Raw genomic sequence first — 25,835 nt, forward strand, 5'->3', positions numbered from 1 at the left:
CCCTCCCCCAGAAGACCAACACAAATCCCTTTCATGAGCTTAGTCTTCTGATCATAGACTGCTGCAAAGTTTCAGCTTTAGGGGAAATAGGATCTAGCTTCATTTGGGTTTTGTTTGTTTGATGGTTCATATGTTTGTTGGTTTTTGTTGTTGTTTCTGTTTTGTTTTTGTTGTTATTTTTCTTTTGGTTTTTTTTTTTTTGGGTACAGAAAGAGCAAAATCTTTTATGTTACTTTTTAAAATTTTATTATTTAAAAAGTTTTATTTTTTTTCCTATTCTTTTATCTTTTCTTTTTGTTCTATCAAGCTTCTCTTAACAAGTAGACCAAAACACACTTAGGATCTAGCTTCCTTTATTTGATTTTTTTTAATTTTTAAATTTTTACTTCATTCAATTATTGTTATTGTTGTTGTTGTTGTTGTTGTTTCTTCCTCCAAAATGACAAGATGGAGGAATTCACCTCAAAAGAAAGAACAGGAAGAAATGATGGCCAGGGACTTCATCAAAGTAGGTGTAAGTAAAATGTCTGAACTATAATTTAAAACAGTGATTATAAGGATATTATCTGGGCTTGAAAAGGGCATAGAAGATACCAGAGAATCCCTTTATTCAGAGATAAAAGAAATAAAATCTAGTCAGGCCAAAATTTAAAATGCTATAACTGAGATGCAAACCCAAATGGAGACCATTAAAATGAGGATGGATGAGGCAGAGGAGTGAATTAATGATACAGAAGACAAAATTATAAAATAATGAGGCTGAAAAGATGAAGGAAACAAAGGTCAGGGATCATTAAGGTAGACTTAGGGAACTCAGCAACACCTTAAGGCATAATAACATTCTTATCATATGACTCCCAGAAGATGAAGAAAGAGAAAAAGGGGCAGAAGGATTATGTGAGCAAATTATAGCTGAAAAGTTCCCTAATCTGGGGAAGGACACAGACATCAAACTCCAAGAAGCACAGAGAACTCCCATTAATTCAATAAAAGCCAGCCATCACCAAGACATATCATACTCAAATTCACAAAATACACAGACAAGGAAAGAGTTCTGAAAGAAGCAAGGGAAAAAAAGTCCTTAACCTTTAAGGGAAGACAGATTAGGTACACAGAAGATCTGTTCATAGAAACTTGGAGGACCAGAAAAGACTAGCAAGATATATTCAACGTGCTGAATGGGAAAAGAATATTCTAGCAGCCAAGAATACTCTATCCAGCAAGGCTGTCATTCAGAATAGAAGAAGAGATAAAGAGTTTCCCAGACAAACACTAAATGAGTTTGTGACCACTAAATCAGTCCTATAAGAAATTTTAAGGGGGACCCTTTGAGTGGAGGAAAAAAAAAGACCAAAAGCAACAAAGGCTAGAAAGGACCAGAGAGCATCATCAGAAATACCAACTCTACATTTAACACAATAGTATTAAATTCATACTGTTCAATCATTACTCTGAATGTAAATGGACTAAATGTTTCAATCAAAACACGTAGGGTATCAGAATGGACAAAAAAGCAAGATCCATTTATAACGCTGCCTATCAGAGACTAATTTTAGACCTAAATACACCTGCAGCTTGAAAGTGAGGGGATGGAGAACCATCTATCATACTAATGGACATCAAAAGAAAGCTGGATTTCTTAAGAAAGCTGGATTATATAAATATATAAATCAAGCATAAAGAAACTCATTGATAATAGTACAAAAATAATAAGGGACTTTAACACACCACTTACAACAATGGACAGATTACCTAAGCAGAAAATCAACAAGGAAACAATGGCTTTGAATGATACACTGGACCAGATGGACTTAACAGATATATTTAGAACATTTCAGAGAAGCAGAATATACATTCTTTTCAAGCACACGTGGAACATTCCCCAGAATACATCACATAATAGGTCACAAATCAGGTCTGAACAGGTACAAAAATATCAAGATCATACCATGCATATTTTCAGATCAAAACTTGAAGTCAACCACAAGAAAAAATTTGGAAAGCCCTCAAATACATGGAAGTTAAAGAATATACTACTAAAGAATAAATGGGTCAACCAGGAAATTAAAGAAGAAATTTTAAAAAATACATGCAAGTCAATGAAAATGAAAACATAACAGTCCAAAACTTTTGAGATGAAGAAAAAGTAGTCCTAAGAGGGAAGTATATTGCAATCCAGGCCTATTTCAAGAAAGCAAATAAAGCCTAAAGCCAACAGAAGAAGGGAATAATAAGGTTAGTGCAGAAATAAATGATACAGAAAGAAACCGAAAACCAGTAGAACAGATCAACAAAACTTAGAGTAGCTTTCTTGAAAGAATAAGCAAAATTGATAATTCCCTAGCCAGATTTATTAAAAAGAAAAAGACCCAAATACATAAAATCATGATTGAAAGAGAGGTCACAACCAACACCACAGAAATATAAACAATTATAAGAGAATACTACAAAAAATTATATGTAAACAAAGTGGGCAATCTGGAAGAAATGGACAAATTCTTAGAAATTCACAAACTACTAAAACTGAAACAGGAAGAAATAGAAAATTTGAACAAAAAGAAAAATTAATGCCTATTCTTCTCAAACTGCTCTGAAATATAGAAATAGAAGGAAAACTTCCAAAGTCATTCTACAAAGCCAACATTACCTTGGTTCCAAAACCAGACAAAGACTACACTAAAAAGGTGAATTAGAGGCCATCATCCCTGATGATAATGGATACAAAAATTCTCAATAAGATACTAGCAAATCAAAATCAACAGTACATTACAAGAGTTATTCACTGTGATCAAGTGAGGTTTATTCCTGGGTTGAAGGGCTGGTTCAATATTCATAAACAGTCAAAGTGATGAATCACATTAACAAAAGAAAGGATAAGAACCATATGATCATTTCAATAGATGCAGAAAAAGCATTTGACATAATATAGCATCCATTCTTGATAAAAACCCTCAACAAAGTGGGGACAGATGGAACATACCTCAACAGGCCACATACGAAAGACCCAAAACTAATATCGTCCTCTACGGGGAAAAACTGAGAGCCTTTCCCCTACAGTCGGGAATAAGACAAGGATGTCACCTAACCTTACTATTTAACCTAGCACTAGCACTGGAAGTCAGCCTCAGCCATAAGACAACAAAAAGAAATAAATGGCATCCAAATAGGAAAGGAAGAAGTCAAACTTTTACTATTTGCAGATGACATTAATATACTACGTAGAAAACCTGAAAGACTTCAGCAAAAAAACTGCTAGAAATAATACATGAATTCAGCAAAGTCACAGGATATGAAATCAATTCAGGAATCTGTTGCATGTCTATACACCAATAGTGAAGCAGCAAAAAAAGAAATCAAGGAATCATTTCCATTTGCAATTGCACCAAAAATAGTAAGATACCTAGAAAGAAACCTAACTAAAGAGGTAAAAGATCTATACTCTGAAAACTATAGAACACTTATGAAAGAAATTGAAGAGGACACAAAGAAATGGAAAAGCATCCCATGCTCATGGATTGGAAAAACAGCATTGTTAAAATGTCTATACAACCAAAATCAATCTCCACATTTAAAGCAATCCCTATCACAGTAACACCAGCATTTTTTTTTCAGAGCTAGAACAAACAATCCTAGTTTGTATGTAACCACAAAAGACCCTGAATAGCCAAAGCAATCCTGAAAAAGAAAAACAAAACTGGGAGGCATCACGGTTCTGGATTTCAAGCTACATTACAAAGCTGTAGTCATCAAGACTGTATGGTACTGGCACAAAACAGACAAATAGTTCAATGGAACAGAATAGAAAACCCAGAAATGGATCCACAACTATATGGTCAACTAATCTTTGACAAAGTAGAAAAGAACATTCAATGTAAAAAAGACGGTGTCTTTAATAAACAGTGTTGTGAAAACTAGATGGCAACACGCAGAAGAATGAAACTAGACCACTTTCTTACACCATACACAAAAATAAATTCAAAATGGATAAAAGACTTAAATGAGAGACAGGAAGCCATCAAAATCATACAGGAGAACACAGGCAGCAACCTCTTTGACCTCAGCCAGACCAACTTCTTACTAGACATGTTGCTGAAGGTAAGGGAAACAAAAGCAAACGTGAACTACTGGGACTGCATCAAGTTAATAAGCTTCTGTACAGTGAGGAAAACAATGAACAAAACTAAAAGGCAGCCTACAGAATGGGAAAAGATATTTGTAAACAACATATCTAACAAAGGGTTGGGATTCAAAATCTGTAAGTAATTTATCAAATTCAACACCCCAAAACAAATAAGAAATGGGTGGAAGATGTGAATGGACACTTTTCCAAAGAAGATATTCACATGGCTAACAGACATATGAAAAGATGCTCAACATAATTCATCATCAGGGAAATCCAAATCAAAGGCACATTGAGATATCACCTCATACCTGTAATAGTGGCTAAAATTAACAACACAGGAAACAACAGGTTGTTTTTTGTTTTTTGTTTTTTGGTTTTTTTTTAAAGAATACCAAGCAGCCTTGGTCTTTTTTTTTTTTCAACGTTTATTCATTTTTGGGACAGAGAGAGACAGAGCATGAACAGGGGAGGGGCAGAGAGAGAGGGAGACACAGAATCTCGGAAACAGGCTCCAGGCTCTGAGCCATCAGCCCAGAGCCTGATGTGGGGCTCGAACTCGTGGACCGCGAGATCGTGACCTGGCTGAAGTCGGATGCTTAACCGACTGCGCCACCCAGGCGCCCTGGAAACAACAGGTTTTGATGAGGATGCAGAGAAAAGGAAACCTGCTTGCACTGTTGGTGGGAATGCAAACTGGTGCAGCCACTCTGGAGAACAGTATGGAGATTGCTCAAAAAATTAAAAATGGAACTACCCTACATTGCAGCAATTTCACTACTAGATATTACCCAGAGGTCCCAAAAATACAGATTTGAAGGAGTACACGCACTCCAATGTTATAGTAGCAGTATCAAAAATGGCCAAACTATGCAGAGAACCCAAATGTCCGCTAATGGGTGTACAAAACTGGAGTGTATACACACACACACACACACACACACACACACACACATTCATACAATGGTAATATCACTCATCCATCAAAAATAATGAAATCTTGGGGCGCCTGGGTGGCGCAGTCGGTTAAGCGTCCGACTTCAGCCAGGTCACGATCTCGCGGTCCGGGAGTTCGAGCCCCGCGTCGGGCTCTGGGCTGATGGCTCAGAGCCTGGAGCCTGTTTCCGATTCTGTGTCTCCCTCTCTCTCTGCCCCTCCCCCGTTCATGCTCTGTCTCTCTCTGTCCCCAAAAAAATAAATAAACGTTGAAAAAAAATTTTTTTAAAAATAAAAAAAAAATAATGAAATCTTGCCATTTGCAATGACATGGATGGAGCTAGTGTATTATGCTAAGTGAAGCAAATCAGTCAGAGAAAGACAAATACCATATTACTTCACTCATTTGTGAAATTTAGTAAACAAAACAGATGAACATATGGGAAGGGAGGGAAAGAAGTCAGGGAAACAACCACAAGAGATTCTTAATGATAGAGAACAAACTGTGGGTTGATGGAGGGAAGTAGGTAGGAGATGAGCTAGATGGGTGATGGGTACTAAGGAGGGCACTTGTGATGAGCACTGAGTGTTGTACGTAGGTGATGAATCACTGAATTCTACTCCTGAAACCAATATTGCACTGTATGTTAACCAATTAAAATGTAAATTTTAAAGAAAGTATTAAAAAAAGAAAAAAGATATAACATTAAAAAACATCAAATGTCAGATGTAAATACTAACTTATCAGTAACTGCATTAAATGTGAAAGGATTAAACTCTGCAATAAAGAAGGAGGGATTGGCAAATGGAAAAAAAAAAGACATGATCCAACTCTATGCTGCATGCAAGATATATACTTCAGATTCAAAGACACTAACAGATTGAGAGAAAAAGGATGAAAAAAGATATTTTATGACAATGGTAATCAAAAGAGGGCTAGAGTGGTTATACTAATTTCACACAAAATAGAACTTAATACAAAATACAAAAATAGTAATTCAAAAATATTACTAAAAACAAAGACATTTTATAATGATAAAATGGTTAATCTACCATGAAGATATAACAGACTCAGAGGCACATAACCATAGAAATCCAAAATACATGATGCAAAATCTAACATATTTAAATGGGGAAATAGACAATTCAACAACAATAACTGGAACTCTAATAGCCCACTTTCAATAATAGATAGGACAACTATCGATTGTTCCATTAGCAAGGAAATGGAAAACTTTAAAAATTCTATAAATCAACTAGACCTGACAAATATCTATGGAACATTCCACCCAACAACAGAAGAATACATGGTCTTTCCAAGTATACATTGACTATTGTTCAGGATAGATCATATACTAGTCCATAAAATAAGTATCAAAAAATTTAAAAAGATTTAAATCATACAAAGTATTCTCTTAAACTACAATGAAATGAAATGAAAAATCAGTAATAAAGTAATTATAGAAATTCACAAATATGTGAAAATAAAAACAACACATGCCTAAATAACCAATGGGTCCTCCCTCCCAAAAAATCACAAGTGAAATTATAAAATATTTTTAGATGAATGAAAATGAAAACACAAAACATCACAAATACAGCATGTCCCTGAAGAGTGCTTAGAGAGAATTTTATTGATGTTAATTCCTTTACTTATTAAAAAAGAAAAAAAGATCGAAAATCAATGAAGTAATCTAACCTTTCATGATAAGACATTGAGAAAAGAAAATTAACCCACATCAAGTTGAAAGAAGTAAATAATAAAAATTATACATCATTTAAATAAAAGAAAAATAGTAGAAAAAATAAATTAAAAAACCCAAACAAAATTGACAAGCATTTTTGGCAAGACTGGCCTCAAAAATGAAGAAATACTCAAATAACAAAAATCATAAATTAATGGGGTGATGTTACTACTGACATGACAAACATGAAAAGGATTATAAGGGAATATATATGTATACAATACTTTGCCTGTCAACAAATTTGATAACCGATTAAATGAATGAATTCCTAGAAGGACAAAACCATCAAAACTATCTCAAGAAGAAACAGAAAATCTGAATAGATCTGTAAGTAAAGAGATTGAACTAATAATAAAAAAATGAAGTTAGGCTTTACTGGTAAAATTGCATGAAATGTTTAAAAAAGAATTCACACTAATCCTTCACAAATGCCTCCAAAATATCAAAGAAAAGGAATGCTTTCCAACATATTCTTTGGGGCCAAATTTACAATGACACCAAAATCAGACAAAGACATCACTCCCCCAAAGAAAGGAAAACTACCATCCAACATCTGTATTGAATACAGATGTAAAATTCCTCAACAAAACGCTAGCAAACCAAATCCAGCAGATATGGAAAGGGTTTTACAGTATGACCAATTAGGACGTTGGCTTAATATATAAAGTCAATTAGTAATTTACATTAGTAATATATTCTACCAGCAGAATAAAAGACAAAAACCACAAGTTTATCTCCAAAAGGAAAAAGCATTTGACAAAGATCAAAACCACTATAAATCAAGAAAAGAAACAAAACAAAACAAAAAAAACCCTGAGGAATTTAGGTATAGAAAAGAATATCCTCAGCCAGATAATGAGCATCTATGAAAAACTTACAGTTAACATCATACTTAATGCTTTCTCCCTAAGGTCAGGAACAAAACAGGGATATAAGCTCTTATTACTTCTATTCAACATTGTCCTGGAGATTATTCCAGGTCAATTAGGCAAGAAAAAGAAAGAAAAGGCCATCAAAAAGAGTATTACAGCTAAAAAAACAAGTTCAGCAAGGTTGCAGAATATAAGATCAATACACAAAATTCAATTGTATTTCTATACAGTAACAATGAATCATCTGCAAACAAAATCAAGAAAACAATTTCATTTATAATAGCACTAAAAAGAATAAAACACTTAGGAATCAATTGAACAAAAGTAGTCTAAAACCTGTTATCTGAAAATTATAGAAAATTGTTGAAAGAAATTAAAGATACAAGTAGATACAAAGACATCACATGTTCATGAGTCAAAGAGTTACTATTAAGATAGCAATATTTCCAAAACTGACCTACATATTCAACACAATGTCAATCAAAATCCCAGGTGGCTTCTTTGCAGAAATTGAAATGTTTATCTGAATTTTCATAAAGAAATACAGGGACCCAGAATAATCAACACAATACTGAAAAAAAATAACAGACTTGGAAGACTCATATTTCTCAATTTCAAAACTTAATATAAAACTACAGTAGTCAAGTCATTGTAGAGCTAAATGTACAGAGCAATGAAATAAAATTGAGACCCAGAAATAAACTCACACTTTTGCAATCCATTGTTTTTTGACAAGGGTACCCAAAACAGTTCAATGTGGAAATGTTTTGAGAAAATGGTGCTGGGCCAACTGAATATCCACAGTGAAAAAAATGAAGTTGGATCTTTTCCTTACATCAAACACAAAAATCAACTCAAAAGAGATCACCACCCTACATGTAAGAGCTAAAAATACAAAATTCTTAGAAGAAAATATCAGAGTAAATCTTTATGACCTCAGGTTAGATATTCCACAAAAACACAAGCAAACAGAAGAAAAACTACTTCATTGGACTTCATCAAAATATAGGAATTATATGAAGAAATAAAAAGACAAACCACAAAATTGGTGAAAATACTGGCAGAATATACATTTCATGTATTTAGAATATACAAAGATCATATACATCTCAATATTAGGAAGATAATACCCTTATATAAAAATGGTTAAAGGATTTGAATAGACATTTTTTCAAACATATACAAATGGCCAGTAAGATCCTCATAAAAAGATGCTCAACCTCATTGGCCATTAGGAAAATTCAAGTTAAAACCACAATAAGATACCAATTTAAACCCATTAGGATGGCTATCCTTTTTTTTTTTTTTTTTTTTAAAGGGAAAATCAGGGGCGCCTGGGTGGCTCAGTCGGCTAAGCATCCAACTTCAGCTCAGGTCACAATCTCACAGTCCGTGAGTTCGAGCCCCGCGTCGGGCTCTGGGCTGATGGCTCAGAGCCTGGAGCCTACTTCCGATTCTGTGTCTCCTTCTCTCTCTGCCCCTCCCCCATTCATGCTCTGTCTCTCTCTGTTTCAAAAATAAATAAAAATGTTAAAAAAAATTTTTTTTTAAATAAAGGGAAAATCATTTTTTAAAAAAGGATGTGGAGAAATTGGAGTTCTTGTGTTCTGCTTGTGCAAATGTGAAATGATGTAGCCCTATGGAAAACAATATGGGGGTTCTTCACAAAATGAAACACAGAATTAATATTTGATTTAGCAATTCTACTTATGGATATATACTCAAAAAATTGCAAGCAGGAACTCAAACAGGTATCTGCGCACCAATATTCATAGCAACATTATCTGCAATATCCAAAAGGTGGAAACAATTCAAATGTCCAGCAACAGATGAATGAATGAACAAAATGAAGTATACCCATCCAATGTGATACTGTTCAGCCATAAAGAGAAATGAGGTATTGACACATGCCACAGCATGGCTAAGTGAAAGGTGCCCAACACACAAGGCCACATGCTGTCTGATTCCCTTTTCATGAAATGGCCCAAACAGGTAAACCTAAGACACAGAAAGTAGACTAGAGCCTGTGAGGAGTGTGGGCAGATGGGATGAATAACTGCTATTGGGTGTGGAGTTTCTTTGAGAGATACAGAAAATGTTCTAAATTTGTAGTGATAGTTGCACAAATCTGCTTACATACTAAGAACCACTGAATCGTTGTACACTTTAAAAGTATTTGCTTCATGGTATTTAAATTATATCTCAATAAAGCTATTATAAAAAATGATAGAGACCGGATCTCTCAGATGGGACCCAGTCCCTTCCCCCCCATCCCCAACACACAGAGCTTGTGTCTCAGGTTGGTGAGCAGGGGCTAGACAAGGGAAACATGATAGTTTTGTGGTGTGCAAAGGGGAAAATGAGAAGTGTGTTTCCATTTTCATATGGTGTTTCATATGGTGTTCATATGTTTCATTTTCATTGGTGTTGTGTCCTTGGAGGAGGGTTTAGGAACAGTGCAAGGTGGTTACTGAGGAGGAGACGAGCCAGCACGTGTGTTTAAGCAGAGAGAAGGCCTGAAAGGGCTCCCACCTCCTGACAGACATATGTACACCAGGAGACTGAAAAATCCCAAACAGATGAGGGATCAAAATAACATATGGAATGAAAAGCCTAGGGATACAGGAAAAGGGATGCTGCAGACCTCAAGACCTGAGGCTATAGTAGGGATGACAGATTTTAGTAACAAATGACAGAAGGTGACCCAAAGCCAGGAGGAGCTGACACTGGTTATTGATGCAGAGGTCACAGAAGCTGACACTTATCAAGGGAATGAGGCACCTCAGGAACCGGTAAGGACTTGTATGAAAGGGTATCTTGCTATCCACTACAATAACAACCATGATGTTAAGCAAATTTACTCCTGCATTTAAATAGAATACTGGGGAGAAGGGGGAAGATAATCTTAGAGATAAGAAAAGTCCTGATAGGAAATTCAAATTTTGAATTAAGTTTAATTGCTGAAACACTAAGGATTTTACCCATAGAATTTTACTGTACCTGGAAGAGACTAAGTTTTAAGCCACAAGGGAGGAAGTTACCATGAATGCTTGAGATTCATTTCTCTTTTCCTGCTATTAAGTGGGAAAGGTTGTTGGTAAGCTATTGGGTTCATGTAGAGACAGAATAAAAAGTTACATTTCTTCATCACTGTGTCAAAATGAGTAAATTTTAAACCCCCTATTATCCATTAAGGAAACAGAATACTCAAGGGATGGTATTGTTCCCAAGGAAGAAATGATAATAATGTAGCACAGTAGAGGTGTTAAAGCTACAATGGCAATCATATTGCAATATAAATATATCAACTCAATATGTTGCACACCTTAAATTTATACAATGTTCTTTGTCAAGTAAATGTAAGGCAATAATTTTTATAAGAGTGGCCATGAGGTGGCCTATGGCCAACCAAGCAGTCAGATATAGGCTGAATGAACTTTGAGACTGAAGTCCGGAAGCACCTCCAGTTAGCTCCGGGACTTTGCACGCTACTGAATCTCTTGGTACTCACTTGCCTGTGTGTGAAGGAGTCTAACTAGATAACTAGTAAGATTTCTTCCAGCTCTAAAAGACTGATTCTCAGGTCTTGTATGCCCAGTGGGGAAATATCTGCCACTTCTTGGCCAAATTCAAGTGGGCATTATCTTTTAAGAGGGGGGAACCTCTCCTCTTTCCTTGGCCATGCCCCTGGAAGCTGGGCTGAGGGCAACCAGATATAAAGTGCAGTTACCTGGGAAGTGTCGCTGGATCTTGGTTTTGCAGTTACATTTTCCAATTAGCTCAGGAATGAAGACATCACCGTGACATTTGGCACAGTAAAAGGCGGCTCTGGACAATGAAAGCAAATGAAGAATGACTTATGTGAGGCTTAACACTAAGGAAGCGTGGCACTGGCTCAGTCTGTCTGCCGTTAAGTTGCATTTGCCTCAGGACTTTCTCCCCATAAAGTAATAAAAAAATTACCTTATGACTTCCTTTGAAGATTCAGCAATAAAGAACCCTAATGTGTTCTTACGCAGTTTAACTTCTGCAGGTGGATTTAGCATCAGACCACTGGAAACAGAAAATAAAAACACAGTAATTTCCCCCCTTTAATTTCTGTGGCAATAATTGGTGTTTCATTCTGTCATAACCAATGGATTCTCTAAGCTATAGAGTTAATAGGACCCCATCCGCAACTACAGCCAAACACAGTAGAAAAAGTGAATTTGACTATATTTCTTTGATTGCTGCTAAATATCCAGAAGGGAGCCACATCACAACACGATTGCTGAGTTGCACGCAGCTGAGCTGAGTCCAGCTGAGCTGGACTGCGTCCTGAATCTGAAATGGGCAAACCAACTAAGATGCATGAAGCCTTGCTAATTTAGGCTATCCAATGCCACGGCCACGCAGTTGAAAGTCTTACGGTCATGCTAGTGGTGTTTATCCTTAGGCTACTTGCCCTGTAAAAGTAAATGATGTCTAGTTAACCAGCTGGATTCAAAGGTTCCTTTTGTTTGCCTATGTAATTTTTGAACTTATGTATTTCTTTTGACTTCACTTTTTTTTCTATCTTGATTGCAAGATTTTTGAGAGCAGGAACCACATGAATAGCTTCTACCACTACATGAATGCTTTGATTTTCTATTTTCTTATGGTTTGTGTGTTTGAAAATGACATCTTACAAATTTTACCCATGATACTCCTTGATGCAGTACTACATTATGACTATTTGAATTCCTCACACTTCTCCCCATTTGTTGAGATATCCCGTTTTTATTTCCTTTAATTCAGACCTCCAGCACGGTGAGGTCTTATAACCCTGAAACTCCCATCACTTCATTTGTGCATAATGAAAGTACTTCTTCCCACCTTTAAAACACAAACCTTTTATATTAACATTGGAAAGAAGTCAAGTCTTAATTTTGGAAAGCTTATTCTGTTGTTAGGGCACTCCAAAGTAACGTGCAAATGTAAGAGTCTTACAAAACTAAAAGGGGTTTCACCACAAAACCTCTTCCACCGTATGCCAAGAGTAGAAAGATGCTGAATAGCTGTATTGAGGTGGTTTGTTACCTGAGATATTGGATGGCATTTTCAAAAATGCACTGACTGATATTAACGAGAACAAACCATTTTAACTTTGAAAGGAAAAGAACATGGATTTGTGCCCCTACCCCAATAACCCTGGTTGATGTTCACCAGCCAGCAAGCATAAACTTAGTTGTATCTTCTTATCTCCTATTTTTAAAGGGGCATCTTCTGAACTCATATTAAATAATTAGTTATGAAGATACTGTCATGATAATATCTGTGGTGACATTTGAAAGAAGAGGTGAACTCCCATTGAAGATTTTTCCAAACTTTTCCCATACCCCCTCCATGAATCATGGCCAGTTGCTCTCTCAGAGAATGTTCCTTACTGGAACAAACTTAGAACATTATCTGACTGGGGCCAGATCCAGCTCTATCTCTTAGCAGATGACAAATTATCCTCTAAGACAAATCCTGATGATTATCGAGGGCTTTTCCAAGTTTTAAAGTCTATTCAAGTGTATCAATGAGAAGAGAAAATAAAAGATGAGAAAAGATAGGTTCCCCCCCACCACCAGTTTTTCCTATATACTAGTCTAAAACCCCAGCCATTGAGATACCCTATTTTCCTTCCTTTTGTGGCCGTGGTGGAGTTAGCACAGCATAGTGAGCAGAAGCACTGTCCCCAGAGCCAGGCTGAGTTCAGATTCTGGCTCTGCCACTTGGGACTGGTATGAGTTTGGGAAAATTATTTAACTTTTCGGGGCCTCATCTTCCTCTTCTATAAAATGGGACTAAGAATTCTACCCATTGTTGTAAAGATTCAAGAGTTTATGTAAGTAAAGTGCCTACAGCACTGTTGGTCATAAACTAGTAAAGGTGTAAAGACAGCTATTATCCATATCAGGATTTAATCCTTTTGATTCACCTGACTCTTCGGTGAGAAAACAAGATTAAATTTAAGTTGGAGCAGGTTCCTCTTTCATGAGGGTAGTTGCATGCTGGGTAGTAAACAGCACCAGGACATTTGAATATATGTGGAAATTAGCTACATAATAAATGGTCATGTTTCTGGTCTGTGATGTCCCATAGCCATCCTAATAATAAAGTTTAACAAAATCGAGGATGTTAAAGTTGGAAAGGGTCTCAAAGACCATTTGGTCCAGCAGTTTCCAAATCCCAGTGAATAAAGTGACTGTATCAGGAACTTTGAAAATTCTCGGGCTCCACCCTTGGAGATTTTAATTTTACAGAGTTAAGAAGTGGGATTTTGGAATCTACATGCTCTGAAAGTTTTGCAAATAATTCTACTACATAGTCAAGATTGCTGAAGGCCAAAAACGTTCAAACTTGATCAAGTTCTGAGCTAGTCTCAAACCCAAACTGCCTGGGTTATGGTTCTAAGACTCCCATCTTTTTTTTACCATGACCTATTTCCGGAAGAAGAGCCATTTGTCCAAGGATTAGATTTCGAGACTTTCTTGAGTATAGCAGGATTGTTAATTAGAATATAGACAGCCAGACAACACTATTTGTTATTCTCTCTTTAGTGACTTCCTTTGTACAGTACCCCACTCACTTCTTTAGCCCAGTTACATTCTGAATCCTCTATACTTCAATTTTTCTTTTCAACGTTTCATATAAAATTAGCCCTCTGTAGGGGCGCCTAGGTGGCGCAGTCGGTTGAGCGTCCGACTTCAACCAGGTCACGATCTCGCAGTCCGTGAGTTCGAGCCCCGCGTCGGGCTCTGGGCTGATGGCTCAGAGCCTGGAGCCTGTTTCCGATTCTGTGTCTCCCTCTCTCTCTGCACCTCCCCCGTTCATGCTCTGTCTCTCTCTGTCCCAAAAATAAATAAACGTTGAAAAAAAATTAAAAAAAAAAAATTAGCCCTCTGTAGTCCATCTGCTATCATTCAAACTTATTGAATTGTTAATATTTCCCTGTAATTCTAAGGCTCCTGTTAATGACAGTTTTAGAGCTAGAATGACTTCCTCATTTTACAGAAGATGGACACTTCTCCAGTGCCATGGGACCAGCAAATCATAATCAGGATCAGAATTTATTCTGTTGATTCCAATTTAATTCAACTTAGTTTTCCACTAAAAACACACACACACAAGCCAATATAATATTCTTTCTTGTTCCTCATCCCACTTAATCCTCTAGTTTTTCTTATTTTTTAGTATCTTTTATCTCTGTATCATTGTAGCTGATTCTCTGTTTGTCCTGGATTTTCTTTTTCATTACATGATAAATTATCTTACTTCTCATATTATCCATTATGGGTTTTCAAGAAATTCCATTGATCTAATAATGTTACTTCTTTCTTTTATCCACCCTACCAATAGCATACTTTGTTCAGTAGGCCAAATTCTTATTTTGCCATATTTTGTAGCTTACTTTCTAAGGCTACAATTTGTGGGAGCATCTTCTGTCATAAATAATTTTAACTCATAGTATTATTTGATGGTCAAGACTTAGAAGATCTGGTAATACATTAAAAGAAACAGATATGAGAAGGAGACCACTTCTCTCTCCTGCTCATGAGAACGTGTGAGGGCCATAACAACAAAGGCAAAGTACCTGCTTACCCACCAGGATAACCATTCTAACTCCAATCATTAGATTCTAACCCCAGTCACTAGAGACAGTACTAAGTGCACCACAGCAGACTGGGTGCCCAACAGGCTGGCTCTCAACAAATGGCAAAACCTTAGTTATGGCTGTATTTTTGTAAAAGTCTTAACCATAAAGATTCTCCTTTAAAAAAAAAACTGAAGAGATTCAAAGTCTCATTGGTACCAGCAACCATGAAACAAGGATTTGTGTTCGATGGCTATCAGCATGAGTCCCATCTTCACAAAGCAGAGCCTAGGAAGGAAGACATGTAATTGTGAGGAAAGAGGGTGGCGGGGTGCTAATTCACAAGAACATGACCAACACTTTGTGCTCTGTGTCTGGGAAAACACTAGTACCTCAGCAGAGGAAGACCCTCCCAAATGTGGAATCCATTCTAAAGTAAGTCCCAGCCCACATGACGACTGTGACAGACACAAAACTGTCCCACACAGACTGCAAAGTTCTAGGTTGTAGAGACTCAGGCATGTTCATTCCCACATCTTCAACATCTACCATGGAGCCTGGCCTACAGTGAGCCCCCAATGAGCACTGTCAAAAGAATGTCACTTCAAGAAGAATGAGGAAAGTTATTTCTATTAACTTACCGGGAAACTTCAGGAAAACTCATTCCAGCAAAGTCATCAGAGAGACGTTGAGTCAGGATTTTGTTCTTCAGGCCATTCAAGAAATGTTTTTGCCAGGGCTGTTTAGGAAAAACCTGGAATACACAATCATGCGACATGAAGCACAATGCCATGCAATATGGGATATTATAATTCAAGTTGTATATCCTGCTAGGCAGCAAACCAGCGCTCGTTGTGCTTAAGTCATAAAAAAGAGATTTGTCCTAGGGGTTAACTGAAGAAAGGAAGAACTTAAACTCTAACATACATCTTAATTTACACTAGAGAGTTCAGAATGAAGTAAAAGCATCATGACTTGACTTCTTCTCAGATGGCATTCAAGAATCCTTGTTGAAAACTGGAATTTTTCTAATAATTTCAGCAAGGTAGACTAGTTTTTGAGTCAGTAACAGTAAGATAAGAAGGATAATATGGTATCTAAATTGTCTCTCCATGGATATGGCTATTCAAGATTGTTTTTTTTTAACATATTACTTTTCTACTGACTAGCCATATACCACAAAGAAAAAAATATGTATGGGTTCTGCCCAGCATCAGAAGTCTTCATAGCTTCAAATGAATTTAAGTGGCCATCCTGATCAATGGAAATGGGAATATAAAAATTGAGGGCAGCAATAGGTTTCTAGAGAAGAGGGAGATGGGAAGGGAGAAGGGTATCTCTCAAAAAGGCTAAATACAGCCTGTGAAGGGTGAGGGCTGCTGGGTAACTCATCCCTGGTATTTGTGTAAGAACTTGGAATTTTGTTGTGCTCTATGTACATCCTCATCATTCTCCCCATCTGCTGCCATAAGAATCCCCAGCACACTGCCCTGACATGGCAGGACAGGCCCCTTTATACCCCAGAGTCCCAGGTCAATGTCTGGAAGTTCTAGAAGCTCTGAAACAGTGTGGCTATGGACAGTTAAGGCCAGTTCAGAAATACTCCTCAGATGGCCATCTTGCAGTTTCAAAAAAAATAAAACACACACACACACACACACACACACACACACACACACACACACACAAATCCTGCCTTACAAAAAAGGACTAATTTTATCAGGCAGTCCAGGCAGGCACTCTTCCCTGCAACTCCCTTTCCAAGATTCAGCTGAATCTCCTGCCTTTTTCCACTCTCTTAAATTCTTCTATTGAGAAGGGCTCCTCTCACTGGGTGGTCCCTATTTAAGTTCCAATTACTGAAAAAACTGGCTTGGCACTTCTAAGCCAAATGTTTCAGTTTTTGAAAAATGGTAAAAAAATGATAGAGATGGAGAAGACTTCCTGTGCTCATTTTTTAAAGATCAGAAAGGGAAACAGGAAGATAAGATGGATTTTGGATTTAGATAGTGGAGTCAGGGAGCTCAAGTATGTAAGTTGGAGTAGATCTAATTTAAGTTTAAGCCTAAGGCAACGCTCTGTGCCTTGAAGCAACTGGAAATGCTCTTTGGACTATAATTTCTCACCATATAATTAATACAGGTGAAACACATACCATTGACCCAAGGTCTTTTAATCTGAGTACTCATAAGTTTTACAGATATTAACATAATACTTACAAAAATCAGATTATGAGATTAATAGCTTATTTTATTTTATTTTCCAAGCCTAAAGAAAGTTTTTGGTTTTATTTTGTTTTATTTTTTTTCCAAATTTTTATTTAAATTCTAGGTAGTTAACATATAGTGTCATATATGGTTTCAGGAGTAGAATTCAGTGGTTCATCACTTACATATAACACCCCGTTCTTATCACAAGTGCCTCCTCAATCCCCATCATCCATTTAACTCCCCCCACACACTAAAACTCCCCTGTAGCAACCCTCAGTTTGTTCTCTATCATTAAAAGTCTCTTCTGGTTTTCCTCCCATTCTCTTTTTTTCCCCTCCCCAAATGTTCATCTGTGTTGTTTACTAAATTTCACATGAGTGAAATCGTATGGTATTTGTCTTTCTCTAACCGACTTATATTGCTTAGCATAATACACTCTAGCTCCATCCATGTCACTGCAAATGGCAAGATTTCAATTTTTTGATGGCTGAGTAATATTCCATTGTAAATATATACCACATCTTCTTTATCCATTCATCAGTCAGTGGGCACTTGGTCTCTTTCTGTAGTTGGGTTATTGTTGATATGGCTGTTATAAACATCGGGTGTACTGACCTCCTAGAATCTGTATTTTCGTATCCTTTCTGTATACCTGGTAGTGCAATTGCTGGGTCACAGGGTAGCTCTGTTTTTAGCTCTATGAGGAACCTCCATATTAATTTCAAGCGTGACTGCATCCATTTCGATTCCCACCAACTGTATAAGAGGGTTTCCCTTTCTTCACATCCTCATCCACATCTGTTGTTTCCTGAGTTGTTAATTTTAGCCATTCTGACAGGTGTGAGGCGGTATCTCATCATGGTTTTGATTTGGATTTCCCTGATGATGAGTGATGCTGAGCATCTTTTCATAGATCTGTTAGCCATCTGGGTGTCTTCTTTGGGAAAACATCTATTCATTTCTTCTGCCTATTTCTTAACCAGATTATTTGTTTTCTGGGTATTGAGTTTGATAAGTTCTTTATAGATTTATAGATTTTGGATACTAACCCTTTACCAGATATGTTGTTTGCAAGTATCTTCTCCCATTCCATAGACTGCTTTTTAGTTTTGTTGATTGTTTCCTTCATAACTCTCATTTTATTGATGCAGAAACTGACAGAGAAAATAAGTGTCCAATGCAACAAAAATGGAACACAAGACCCTGGAGTCCTGGCTGTTAAACCTAACTTAACAGTTTATTACGGAATCTATAAACCAGAGCAGAGTATAGAATTACAAAATCTGGGGCCCAGTTTAAGATTTCTGAAAGTAGGTTTTAGACATCACTTCCAAATAATCTCTCTCAATTCCTATATCCCAAAAGCCCTCTTATGATGAACGTTGACAGGCCATGTTCAGTGAGGAGGTTAAAACTGCAGATTACACATCAAGAAGAACAACATAATACAGGGTTGGTTTGCATTTCTTCCTCCTCTATTTCCATGAAAGAGATGAAGTCTTCATAGAGGGTTCTCATTCCATTTGCTTTCTCTAGCCCTGGAGATTAGTATCAGAGTCATTACAACAGATATAGTGGTTATCTTGCAGTTTGTAAGGACACAACACAGGCAGAGACAATTTCCTCACAAGTGATTTTTGAAGCCTTACACAGTGACCACTAAGATAAGGCTAATGCAGGTTCACTGTAGTAGCACCAGGGCTCATTTCCTGCTGCCTGATGGTCATTTCTATTTATCTATATATGATATCTCCTCACATTCACAGAAGGAATTACAGAAGAAACCTTTGTTTTTCAGTTAGTGTTCTGCTGGCCAGAGCATCTTTCATGGTGTTTATTTGTTTTTATATCGTACCAGGGATGAAAACAGAAAAGATGCAAAAAGCTTTTTGAATTTATTAAAAAAGGAAATAAAATGCAAAAAAAAAAAAAAAGGCCAAGAGGGAAACTGAGTATAAAAGAAGTCATGTGTGGACTCATAATTAAATGAAGAGGAAATGTCACTCTCAGACTCTCTGAAGAGCCTCTGGAGAATGGGATACCAGGCCCAGCTGAGGGTTAGAGCCTTTCCTGGAATATTTCATGGGAGTAATATTTCAAAGGCCATACTTGGTACTATAGCACCCTAATAGTCCCTTCAAGCCACTTATTTTGACTCAAAGGTATCAAAGGACCTGATGTGGGAGATTGTGAGTAGATACCTAACAACCACAGGCATCAAGCATAGTGGTAAGACATTAATTAGGTCAGACAATTCTACCTCTGCTACTCACTAACTTCCTATAAAATCAGGTTAGCTTCACTGACCTATTACTGGGATGCTATCTTAAAATATTATCAAGGAGAAACATAATGTATTTAAAATCAATAACATAGGAGGCATTCATAGTGGTGACTATTATTACTGCATGGAATGTCCCCAAAATAACCTGAAAAATTAGATTGTAATTATTATTTGTATTATTATTTGTTCAATGAATATAATTATTTATTATTATATCAATTATTACATAGTTACTTTATATTTAAATAGATGATTTTCCATTAATAATATAGTCTTTATTTATATTCCTTTTTTTAAGTTTATTTATTTTCAGAGAGAGAGAGAGAGAGAGAGAGAGAGAAAGAGCATGAGAGGGGCATAGAGAGAGGGAGAGACAAAATCCCAAGCAGGTCCCATGTTATGAGTGCAGAGCCCTACATGGAGCTTAATCTCACCAACTGTGAGATCATGATCTGAGTCGAAATCAAGAGTCAGATACTTAACCACCCAAGCTGCCCAGGTGCCCTTATTTATATTTCTAAAATGTTTTTTTTTTTAACGTTTATTCATATTTGAGAGACAGAGAGAGACAGAGCATGGCGGGGAAGGGGCAGAGAGGGGGAGACACAGAATCTGAAACAGGCTCCAGGCTCTGAGCTGTCAGCACAGAGCCCGACGCGGGGCTCGAACTCACAGACTGTGAGATCATGACCTGAGCTGAAGTCGGCTGCTCAACCGACTGAGCCACCCAGGCGCCCCTATATTTCTATGTTCAGTAACTCCAAGTACTTCTACATTTATATTCCCAGCATCTTGGGCTGCAGGTAGGAAGCAAAGATATTTCTATTTTGCAGATAAATATTCTTAGACAAGAATAAGATAAATAACTTCTTCAAGGTCAGTGTAATGTCTGGGACTGCAGTCTAGATCTCTCAATACTTTGCCGTTCAAATGGAAGTCAAATCTGATTCCTTGGGGCTTTCTTGCCTTCTTCAATTTTTTTTTTTTTCCTATTTCTGATCCTAACCATGTGAGGACATGGGAAAAAAGCCAAGATTCAACAATTTACAAGGTTACCTTTTTGTTCTGTTCAATAAATAGAGTCGTTAGAAAGGTGCATAAACCTGGCACCAGACAGCCTTGGGCCATGAATCCAAGCTTCAATTCGGCAAAGCAGATGATGTTGTCTCCAGTAGTCCAGTTCCAGCTGGGAATCTTTGGCAGAAAAACCTGTTTCACAGTAGAAAGTAGGTCAAACATTATGAGTAAATACAATTCAAGAAAGTTTTTTCAGAATGAATGTGCTTTCTTGCATTTGTTTTACTTGAAAAAATTTGTTGTGTCTGTGTCAGTAGAAGGTATCAGAACAAATTCAGCTTTTAATAATTATTAGTGGTCTACTGCTCCCACTTTTTAAAATAGAAATAGTGAGAGTTGCAAAATCAGGTCAAATGACTTAGATCTCTTATACTACCCTGAACCTACAACTTTTATTTTTGTCCTTGTTTTCGTTGAGATACAACTGACATAAAACATTATGTTAGCTTCAGGTGTACAAGATAATGATTCAATGTGTGCGTTGTGAAATGACCACCACAATAATTCTAGTTACCACCTACCACCCCAATAGTTACAATTATTTTTTTCTTGTGATCAGAACTTTTAAGACCTACTGTTAATAACTTTCAAATATACAATAAAGTATTATTAACTATACATTATATTCCCATGACTTATTTGTTTTATAAACAGAAGTTTGTTCTTTTTTATTCCCTTCATCCATTTTGCCCACCCTCAACACCACCCCCATCCCCACCTCTGACAATCACCAATCTGTTCTATCTGTATGGTTTTTTTTTGGGGGGGGGTTTGCTTTGGTTTTTTTTTTTTAACTTTTAAAGTTCTACATATAAATGAAATCATATGGTATGTCTTTCTCTCACTTATTTTCACTTAGCATAATTCCCTCAAGGCCCATCCATACTGTAGCAAGTGCAAAATTTCCTTCATTTTTATGGCTGAATAAAATTCCATTATATAGACCATATATTTTATTATATATAATTAATATATATAATAATTGTATATTATATACCATATATATAATATAATATATATTTATATATATTTATATATTTATATTCTTTATATATATATAAAATTATATATTTACATAATTATAATTATATAAAATTATATATAATTATATATTATATAGATTATATATATTATAATATATATTATATAGATAATATATATTATGTATTATAATATATTATATTAATTTACATTATATTACATATATTATCTATATTATCTATATTATATATATATTATATATTTTTTGCCAATTACAGGTGAAATATGGAGGCTCATTAAGATTTTTAATCACTTAAAAATGCAAATTCATACAGAGGTATACTTTCATACTTTAGCAGCTGCTACCTGAGGGTCTAACTACTAATCCACCTAAATCTAGATGCTGATATATATATATATAATATATAATATTATATATATAGCCTTCAAAATATATATAATATATATTATATATATTTATATTATATTATATATATGTTATATATTATATTATATATATAAATATATATATTTATATATTTATATTATATTATATATATATATATATTTTTTTTTTCCAACGTTTATTCATTTTTGGGACAGAGAGAGACAGAGCATGAACGGGGGAGGGGCAGAGAGAGAGGGAGACACAGAATCGGAAACAGGCTCCAGGCTCTGAGCCATCAGCCCAGAGCCTGATGCGGGGCTCGAACTCACGGACCGCGAGATCGTGACCCGGCTGAAGTCGGACGCCTAACCGACTGCGCCACCCAGGCGCCCCTATATTATATTATATATTAATTAATATATTAATATAATATATAATATATAATAATTATATATATTAATTATATATATAATTATAAATGAGGGGCGCTTGGGTAGCTCAGTTGGTTGAGTGTCCGACTTTGGCTCAGGTCATGATCTCACGGTCTGTGAGTTCGAGCCCTGTGTCAGGCTCTGTGCTGACAGCTCAGAGCCTGGAGCCTGCTTCGGATTCTGTGTCTCCCTCTCTCTCTGATCCTCCCCCATTCATGCTTTGTTTCTCTCTGTCTCAAAAATAAATAAACATTAAAAAAAAATTTAAATCATTTATAAATGAAGAATTTAGCCCATCTATATTTAAAGTAATTATTGATAGGTATGTGCCTATTGTCATTTGTTAATTGTTTTCTGGCTGTTTTGTCAATGCTCTGTTCCTTTCTTCCTCTTTTGCTCTCTTCCTTTGTGATTTGATGATTTTCTGTAGGTCTTAGATTCCTTTCTTTTTATTTGTTGTGTATCTACATATATTTTTCCTCTGTGGCTACTTCATAGTAGGCTCACATAACTCATTTTTATAACAATCTATTTTAAGTCCTAACAACTTAAGTTTGATCACATTCTAAAACCACATTTTTATCCCCCCCCACCCCATTTTGTTTCTGATATCACAATTTATAGCATTTGGTATATCCCTTAGTGTATCCCTTACTAAGTACTGCACTTATTTTTACTACTTCCATCTTTTTTTTTTTTTTTCAACGTTTTATTTATTTTTGGGACAGAGAGAGACAAAGTATGAACGGGGGAGGGGCAGAGAGAGAGGGAGACACAGAATCGGAAACAGGCTCCAGGCTCCGAGCCATCAGCCCAGAGCCTGACGCGGGGCTCGAACTCACGGACTGCGAGATCGTGACCTGGCTGAAGTCGGATACTTAACCGACTGCACCACCCAGGCGCCCCAATACTACTTCCATCTTTTAACCTTTGTATGAGATTCATAAGTGATTAGTCCACATTTACGACATTAGATTATTCTGAATTTTACTACACATTTTCTTTTGCCATTGAGATTCATACTTTCTTATCTTTTTCTGTTACTAATTGATGCCCTTTCCTTTCAGCTTGAAGAAGTTTTTTTTTTATCATTTCTTATAAAACTGTCCTCGTGATGATGAACTCCTGTAGCTTTTGCTTGTGTGAAAAACTCTCTGCATGACAACATTGCCAGGTAGACTATTCTGGATTGGCAGGGTTTTTTTTTTCTTTCAGTACTTTCAATCTATCAGGCCATTCCCTTCTGGTCTGTGAAGTTTCTGCTGAAAAATCTGTTGCTAGTCTTACAGTGGTTCCCTTAGACATTACAAGTTGTTTTTCTCTTGCCAACTTTAAGATTCTCTCCTTGTCTTTAACTTTTGACACTTTAATTATAATGAGTTTTTTTGTGTGGATCTCTTTAGGTTCATCTTATTTAAAATTATCTGGGCTTCCTGGATGTAGATGGCTGTTTCCTTCTCCAGATTAGGGAAGTTTTCAGTGACTGCTTCTTCAAATAAGTTTTCTGCCCCTTTCTTTGTTTTTCTCCTTCTGGGATGCCTATAATGCAAACACGGACCCAATGGATATTGTCCCATAAGCTATCCCCACTCATTTTCATTCTTTTTTCTTTCTGCTACTCTGATTAGGTGAGTTCCACTACCCTGTCTTCCTGTTTGCTGATTCTTCTGATTCATCTAGTTTGCTGCTGAACCCCTCTATTGTATTTTTTTTTGGTTCAGTTACTAAATTCCTCAGCTTGTGATTTCTATTTGTTACTTTCTTATATACTCCATCTCTGTTGAAGTTCTCATTTTCTTCATCCATTCTTCTCCATAGCTTAGTGAGCATCTTTATGACTGTTTTGAACTCTGTCATTCATCTCTGTTTCGTCAAGGTCTTTTTCTGAGGTCTTATCTTACTCTTTCATTTAGAATATATTCCTCTGTTTCTTCATTCCCCTTGAAATTCTGCACTAGGTAAAATAGCCACCTCTCTCAGTTTTGAAGAAATGGCCTTGTGTAGGAGTTGAACCTTTTTGCTCAACCCTGTCCTAGCTTTTGGTTGTCTCTCAAACCTCTGTGATTGTCTAATCAGGCTACTGCATTTTTAGTGGCTCCAAGTAGTCATAGGTGTGCCAAGAGAGGTAGGTCAGTGTCCCAAAGGAAAGGATATCAGCATCTAGATTTAGGTGGATTAGTAGTTAGACCCTCAGGTAGCAGCTGCTAAAGTATGAAAGTATACCTCTTTATGAATTTGCATTTTTAAGTGATTAAAAATCTTTTTTTTTTTTAATTTTTTTTTCAACGTTTATTTATTTTTGGGACAGAGAGAGACAGAGCATGAACGGGGGAGGGGCAGAGAGAGAGGGAGACACAGAATTGGAAACAGGCTCCAGGCTCTGAGCCATCAGCCCAGAGCCCGACGCGGGGCTCGAACTCACGGACCGCGAGATCGTGACCTGGCTGAAGTCGGATGCTTAACCGACTGCGCCACCCAGGCGCCCCTAAGTGATTAAAAATCTTAATGAGCCTCCATATTTCACCTGTAATTGGCAAAAAATCTTTGAGTATAGACCTGTGAGAAATTAATAAGTTTTATTATTTAGACAAAGGAAGTTATTCAACTCCGTAGACTAAAAGGGGATGATAGGGAGGCTAGATGGTTACCATACCTTGTTATGGGATTGAAGTATCTGTATGATGACTCTGGTATTAGGGTTATAGTTTTTGATGGAGAGAACCCTACATAAACAACAAATATGCTCATCAGTGATGTACAGTATGCAATAATAAAACAACATATAAAATGCACGATTATGCTGTCCTCTAATAATGTTCTGTTTAATTGCATACACAGTAAAGGATGATATTGTTTTAGTGACTTAGTAAATGTAATCTATGGAAGGGTCAGCTCTTGGTACTAGGAGACTGTGGTGTTCTGAAACCAGTTCTTGAGGAGGAAATCAACAGTTTCATGTATTTTAGCCTTCAAATACATTAATTACAGAAAAAAAAAAACAGTGATCGCATTTCTGTCTATGCTTGAAGTAGCTCATAGACTGTCTTACCCAACGTTCTCATTATACATATTAAGAGACTGAGGTCCAACTCATATATACTGTATTATGCACAGTATATGTTCTCAACTGTTTCTTGCTGTTTGTAGAATCACCTTTAGCTATGTATGTTTATTATGCTCTGGGGACCATA

The 25,835-nt window shown here is 36.4% G+C and overlaps 1 protein-coding gene across 2 annotated transcripts in view; it reads right to left on the bottom strand.

Annotated features, from left to right (window-relative positions):
• The window catches only part of KCNU1 (potassium calcium-activated channel subfamily U member 1), a 152,212-nt gene that overhangs the window by 85,196 nt on the left and 41,181 nt on the right, over positions 1–25,835 (bottom strand). For both annotated transcript variants that reach the window (XM_045460866.1, XM_045460859.1), the window contains 6 exons: positions 25,298–25,367; positions 20,824–20,976; positions 15,915–16,027; positions 15,493–15,561; positions 11,637–11,726; positions 11,404–11,501 (listed from right to left, as the gene is read on the bottom strand). In XM_045460866.1, the coding sequence (XP_045316822.1) occupies positions 11,404–11,501; positions 11,637–11,726; positions 15,493–15,561; positions 15,915–16,027; positions 20,824–20,976; positions 25,298–25,367 (593 nt within the window). The remainder of the gene's footprint in view (positions 1–11,403; positions 11,502–11,636; positions 11,727–15,492; positions 15,562–15,914; positions 16,028–20,823; positions 20,977–25,297; positions 25,368–25,835) is intronic.

Source organism: Leopardus geoffroyi, chromosome B1 (genome assembly GCF_018350155.1).
Source record: "Leopardus geoffroyi isolate Oge1 chromosome B1, O.geoffroyi_Oge1_pat1.0, whole genome shotgun sequence".
In the NCBI taxonomy this organism is placed as follows: Eukaryota; Metazoa; Chordata; class Mammalia; order Carnivora; family Felidae; genus Leopardus; species Leopardus geoffroyi.